This window comes from Microtus pennsylvanicus, chromosome 11 (assembly GCF_037038515.1).
Source record: "Microtus pennsylvanicus isolate mMicPen1 chromosome 11, mMicPen1.hap1, whole genome shotgun sequence".
NCBI lineage: Eukaryota > Metazoa > Chordata > Mammalia > Rodentia > Cricetidae > Microtus > Microtus pennsylvanicus.
Window position 1 is genome coordinate 62,471,748 of NC_134589.1, and position 6,337 is coordinate 62,478,084.

General features: G+C 50.1%; 1 protein-coding gene across 1 annotated transcript; it reads right to left on the reverse strand.

Moving 5' to 3' along the window:
• Window positions 1-5,926: 5,926 nt before the first annotated feature.
• H3-4 (H3.4 histone, cluster member) lies at window positions 5,927-6,337 on the reverse strand. Its single transcript, XM_075989589.1, has one exon. It carries the CDS (start codon window positions 6,335-6,337, stop codon window positions 5,927-5,929), a length of 411 nt encoding a protein of 136 aa, XP_075845704.1.

Consider the following 6,337-nt stretch of genomic DNA (forward strand, 5'->3'; position numbering starts at 1 on the left):
CGTTAGTTTCATCTGAACTTTCTGGGAGCAGAGCACATGGCATTAGCTCCTCCTGAACCTCAAGAGCCCTGAGGGGTGTACCGCTGATTACCTGATCAGAACGGGAGGGAGGGCCAAAGGGGCAAGGGGACCTCGAGGTTCTTGGTTACCTAAAGTCCTTTGTCAATGAGGGTTCATCTAGGAGACCTATGCGGTCAGAGTGATTCACGGTTGAAGCCTACAGTTTGAAGTGTAACCTTTGATGGGGACAGGATGGCTGGCTGAGACGGAAGAGCACTGCGAACTTGTAGTATAGGAGGGGCCCGTAGAGTCTCGGCTCAGGGGGTGCTGGGGAGTTCTCTGGGTGGCGAGTACTCACAGGGAAGGAGTCTTGCACTGCGCCAGATGCCAGGGCAGGTGCGTCGCGTAGGGAGAAAGGCTGAGTTTGCCCCTTAGGACTAGGAGAAGTCAGGGGCTAGGGCAGAGGGGCTTTGTGACGTCAACGCACGCAAGCGGGTTCCCTAGCAAAAGAGCCGCGGGGGGCGGGGCTGAGACTGCTGCAATGCGGAAGGATGGAGGGGGGGGCCTCACTGGCGAGGGGTGGGACCAGCGAGAAAGGGGCGGGGACAGATCAATGGATGGCAGAAGATGAGGGGTGGGGTTCATCATTCCGATGGGGCCTTTGTGACCTGGTTGGTTCTGTAGGGAAGGTGTGGGATTTGCAGGGATGGAGGCCAAGAAAATAGAAAAGGGAAGGTTTAAAAGTTGAGGCTGAAAGCCAGGCTGTGATAGCGCACGTCTTTAATCCTGTCACTCGGGAGATTAGAGGCAGGTGGACCTCTGAGTTTGAGGTCAGCCTGGTCTACAGGCCTATAGGAATTCCAGAACAGCCGGGGCAGGCTACACAGAGAAACCCTGTCTCGAAAAGCCAAGAAAAAAAGAAGGGGGGGGGTGAGGAAGAGGATAAGTAGTTGGGGCTGGGTCTTTAAGGACAGGGCCTGGCTTGGGGTCCTTGGACTCGCCAACCCTAGCTCTCCTACTTTGTCAGCTCCTAGACCAGGGAGGAAGGAAGCAGCTGTCCTGGTGGACGGTAGGGAAGGTTACTGCCAGCATTTGCAGGATTTTGTCTGTGAGATTGTCCGGCTTGTGTAGCACTGGCTGTACTGAAAACCTTGGCAGGCTCCTGCCTCAGCTTCTCCGTTCTCCAGGTGGGAACCGCCAAATGGGTTCTCAGGGTGACTTTGATGTAGTGGCCCAGCATGCTCATTTCAACTGAGAAACTGGCGGGAAAGATAAAGCTGAGGCTGGGATTATCGGGGTAAAGGGAAAAGAAGGAGACAGGGGTCCCTGGATGGCTAAGCAGCACCGGGATGTCATCCCCATGGCTAGACAGCCTGGCTCTCTGTGGAGATGGTGGCTATAGGTTAGATCACTGGCTTTCCCAGAGCTGGCTGGGCTACAATGTACCCTGGGCAATCTCCTCCCTGGCAGGTGTGGACAGCAGTCAGCGGGAAAGCAGCAGACTCTTGGAGATTAGGGGTGGGTGTGGGGTGCTGAGCCCTGCCTTCTGATGGCCGTGGGTGCCTCATGTCCACCAGCGAGTGGATTCAGGATCCTGAGCCTGCTCACATTTGGGAAAAGGAACCACAGAATTGTAAAGGAAGTAATTTTTTAAACCAAGCAAACAGATGTCAGCACTAATGAACACACCCTCCCACCCCATCACTGTCCCCATATCAACTACCTAGACAGCATCTTGCTGATCTTGCTAACTGCTCAAGTTCCCGATTGAGAGATTTTTCTTGCAGAGCAGAATGTTTTCATCTGTGGGCAAACCTCTGGGTTTTTGTTTGCACTGTAGGCATTTATAACTTATTATTTATTTAATTGTGTATGGGGGGAGTGCCATGGCACACATGTGGTCGTCATTAAAATAAAAGCTAGCAGAAATTGATTCTCTCCTTCCATGTGCATCCTAGGGGTCAAACTCGGGTCACATCAGGCTGGCAACAAGCCCCTTTACCTGCGGAGCCACCTTGCCAGTCCAGCACTGCCGGGATATACAACAGTTACCCCTGCTCGGAATAGCTTTTTTTCCCTTCTAGCTGTTGCCAAGGGCAACGCTGCTTTAATGCCTTTGGTTGTTTGCTGTCCTCCTTTCTCCCTGTCACAGGATTCGGGGCTAGCCTGTGACACGGGACACTTGAAGAGAGTCAGCTCTCAGCACACGCTAACTTACCAGGATAATCTGTATGATACACTACCCCGTGAGTGCTTGTTGGAATTCTGCTGGAATATCCTCTACAATGCCGTGCCACCACAGAGTGGTACGATTAAGAAGTGGTAGAGGCAAGTGTGTTCGGATGCCTGAGTGTGTCCACGAAGGGCATGGGAATGGTAGACATTCCCCGTCTCGTCTTTTTGCCCACGAGGTGAACATCATTACCTCCAGTCAGTCATGTTCCTGATGACGGGACAGCATGAGCCCCAAAGCAAGGAGAGCATGCATGCTTAACAATTCTGATTTCTCTATTGCCATCTGTGTGCAAGGGGACCTTGTGTGCTTCTACAGTGTATATGGGTCTGTATATGAGAGAGCATTGCCCTTGGAGGCCAGAGGTGTAGAGACCCTGGAGCTGGAGTTACAGGTCCTTGTGGGCTGCCCCACGATATGAGTGTTGGAAACTGAACTTGGGTCCTCTGCAAGAGCAGCAAGGGCTCTTAACCAGCTCAACATAAATGGTCTGTAAATAAAATACAAAGTCCTAATGACCTGTTCCCTATCTAAGAATTGAGCAGCCCAGAGGAAGGACCATCCAGGGTCAGCGACTCCCAGATGCCACTGCAGCCTAAAATACAGAAAAGGGTAGGCTGAGTTCACCTTTGAAATAAAAAAGGCTCTTAGAAGAGACAGACACACCGAACACTCTGGACCAAGAGAGGGAGAGGGGCTTGAAGAAAAGGCATAAATTGCTGAGGTTGTCTTGGTACAGCACAGGATACACCAGATCCAAAGGACACACTCAGGGGCCAACCTGCATGGCACCGTTCATTTGCAAGCATGTGGAATTTTTCCTCTGGAGTCTTTTCAGCGTTATTAACTTACAGGAGGTTGGAGGAAAGAACGTTAGACTTCAGCATTCTCTAGATGATGCTGTGCCCCTCAAGCAAGCAACAGAACTTTTGAGTCTGTTTCCACACATCTGATCGGGATAGGGCACTTTACAAAATGGGGTCTCGGGAACATGGTCCCCAGTGACTGGCTGATCTAAGGCCAGTCCAGCACCTCAGATCCGAGCTGGTGATCATCTGTCTTTCTCTGCAGGACTGTTTCCCCTGTGACCAATAGCTCCAGAGTCTCGTAATTCCCAGTATACTTACAGGTACAGCAAGAGTACATAGCTTCTCTTGTTTTGAATTCCAGAAGGCCTTCCTTGTGCTCTGCGAAGGAAGGAAAACCAAAGTATTCCTATTGTTGTTGTTGTTGAGGAGATGTGGTAGTTAGGGTCTAAGCCCGGAACTTGGCCAGCTAGGCAAGTGTTCTACTGTGGTTCCTGCAGAATCCTGCAGCTGGTTTGATTCTAGAGTCCTAGCACCTAGCTTTGATTTGCTTTTTGTGACCGCTACCTTTTGTGTCCTGAACCTACCGTTTGGAGTATGTAAATCTCATCTGAGAGTTCCCTAAGGGTTCAAAGCCTATGCAAAACCTAGTCACAGGAGGACTCAGCAAACTGAGACATCCTGGGATTTTGGGAATTTGTGTTGACATTGTCTCTAAGGGGAGCTTAAATAAGAGGTTTTGGTATACAGACATTGACTTGCTAAAGGTGTGAATTGTATAACAATAAAAAAAGCCCTTTGCTGAGCTACAGTGAACAGTTCACCTTAGCTGACTCCTCCACCCCCTCGTCCCGCCCCGCCCCGCTGCTGGAAAGGCTAAAGAGAAATCGTCCTTAGCATGCCTCTGTGTCTTCTTTCCTCGTATCCATGGGAACCCACACCTGATACTACTATCAAGTAACACCAGCTGTGCTCATGCTATGCCTGTTTAGGAGATTAAGTCATAGACATTTTTTTTTAAAAATTGTTCTTATTGAACTATATATTTTTCTCTGCTCCCCTCCTTTCTCCCCTCTTTTTCGACCCTCTCCCATGGTCCCCATGCTCCTAATTTACACAGGAGATCTTGCATAGACATTTTTAAAAAAAGGTGAGGTTTTGCTATGTATTCCAGCCTGGCCTGAAGCTTGTGGTCTCCCATCTCAGTGTCTCAGGTGCTGAGACTACAGGCATGCTGCACTGCCGCTGTCAACGCTAAATTTCTTCCTGTCTGAAAGGTTCTGGAGGGCTGCGTCTTTAAGGCTGCTCTCCTTTCCTTGGCTTGCAAGTCTTCTCTAGGTCCTCATGGGGTCCCCTGTGTGTGTGTGTGTGTGTGTGTGTGTTCTCATCTCTTCTTACAAAGACACCTCTCACCCTGACCTCAGATCATCCCACCACACTAGGTGGTCCTTGGTTATCTCTTTAACAAAGCCATTAATGGATGATTTCACTATGTAACAGAGGTAAAGTTTTTTTTTAGTTTTATAATAGATTTATTTTTAAAGGGTAAAGCACTCAATTTAAATATAAGTCCAACAGAACCGCTGTCAGTAAGCCATGATGCAATCAGGTTTTTTTTTTAAATTAACCTCAGTCATATATTCAGGCTATTCCCCCCAGGCCTCCACTATGCAGTTCAATTTAGGTTCCTTCCTGATTGATTTCTGAGCAGGCTGATTATTCTCTATGCCTGTCATCCCTGGTACACCATTAGCTCTTTGTATTATTCAGAAGCCTGTTACACAGTACTGGACACATGAGAAATCGGGGCTAGTGACATCCAGAGAGTAAAATCCCAGGGCAAAACTTCCTCTTGAACTTCTAAACTAGAGATCCTATTGCTTACCACTTAGGGTGAGTCAACAGCTATTGGCTAAACTCCCTACCCTAAGTGGAGAGTCAGAGTCTACCACAGGATCCTCTGGATTGATGTGGGATTTCCCTCTGTATGCTGTAATTACCATTAATGAATAAAGAAACTGCTTTGGACCTATAGCAGAGCTATAGGGGAAGAGCCAGGCAGGGAAAACTAAACAGAATGCTGGGAGAAAGGAGGTGGAGACAGAGAGAAGCCATGTAGCCCTGTCAGAACCAGACAGAACTTTACCCGGTAAGCCACAGCCACGTGGCGATACACAGATTACTAGAAATGGGTTAAATTAAAATGTAAGAGCTGGCTGACAAGAAGTTAGAGCTAATAGGCCAAGCAGTGATTTAATTAATATAGTTTCTGTGTGATTATTTTGGGGCTGAGCAGCTGGGAGCTAACTAGCAGCTTCCTGACTACACTGGATGTGTCCCTGGAAACTTTTTCCTTAGCTGCCCTAGCAGATAGGCAAAGTTAACACAGGCTAGAATTTAATAAAACACAGTTCCCTGTGCTTTCCATCATAGGAGAAAGACTAACTTCTAATGCACAGGAGTAGCCAGCAGCCTTTTTAAATCAGGTGAGTTATCCGAAGCACAAGATCTGCTGGGCTCCTAGTAATGGCAGTTAACACAACTGGTGAGTGGTGCTGGTACAGAAGAGCACACCAGGCCAACACTATGGTAGTGGCAGTGGGTTTGTCACCTGTGGGGCTCCTTTACTAGGCAGGACCAGTCACAACTGCCAACCTTGAGGCTACTACGCCTTGTAAGCGAAGACCTAGTTAAATAGGGACGGAACTGCGGACCAAACAGCTTAACGGGGCCGCGGCTAAGCCTATGGACTGGGCGTCCTAGTCGACTCGTCCCGACCTCCAATGAGATCCAATCTAGGTTACAACCGCTTTTTTACGATTTTGTGGGTGGCTCTGAAAAGAGCCTTTGGGTTGGTGGTGCTGCAAGGACCGGGAGCCCGTGGGGTCTAGGCCCGCTCTCCGCGAATGCGCCGAGCCAGCTGGACGTCCTTCGGCATGATGGTCACCCGCTTGGCGTGGATGGCGCACAGGTTGGTGTCCTCGAAGAGCCCCACGAGGTAGGACTCGCAGGCCTCCTGCAGAGCCATCACGGCCGAGCTCTGGAAGCGCAGGTCGGTCTTGAAGTCCTGGGCGATCTCGCGCACCAAGCGCTGGAACGGCAGCTTGCGGATCAGCAGCTCGGTGGACTTCTGGTAGCGCCGGATCTCGCGGAGCGCCACCGTGCCCGGGTGGTAGCGGTGCGGCTTCTTCACGCCGCCAGTGGCCGGTGCACTCTTGCGTGCCACTTTCGTGGCTAACTGCTTGCGTGGAGCCTTGCCTCCTGTCGACTTCCGCGCTGTCTGCTTGGTGCGAGCCAT

Coding starts and splice junctions, on each gene's coding strand:
- H3-4 (XM_075989589.1), bottom strand. CDS start 6,337: ATGGCTCGCACCAAGCAGACAGCGCGGAAGTCGACAGGAGGCAAGGCT.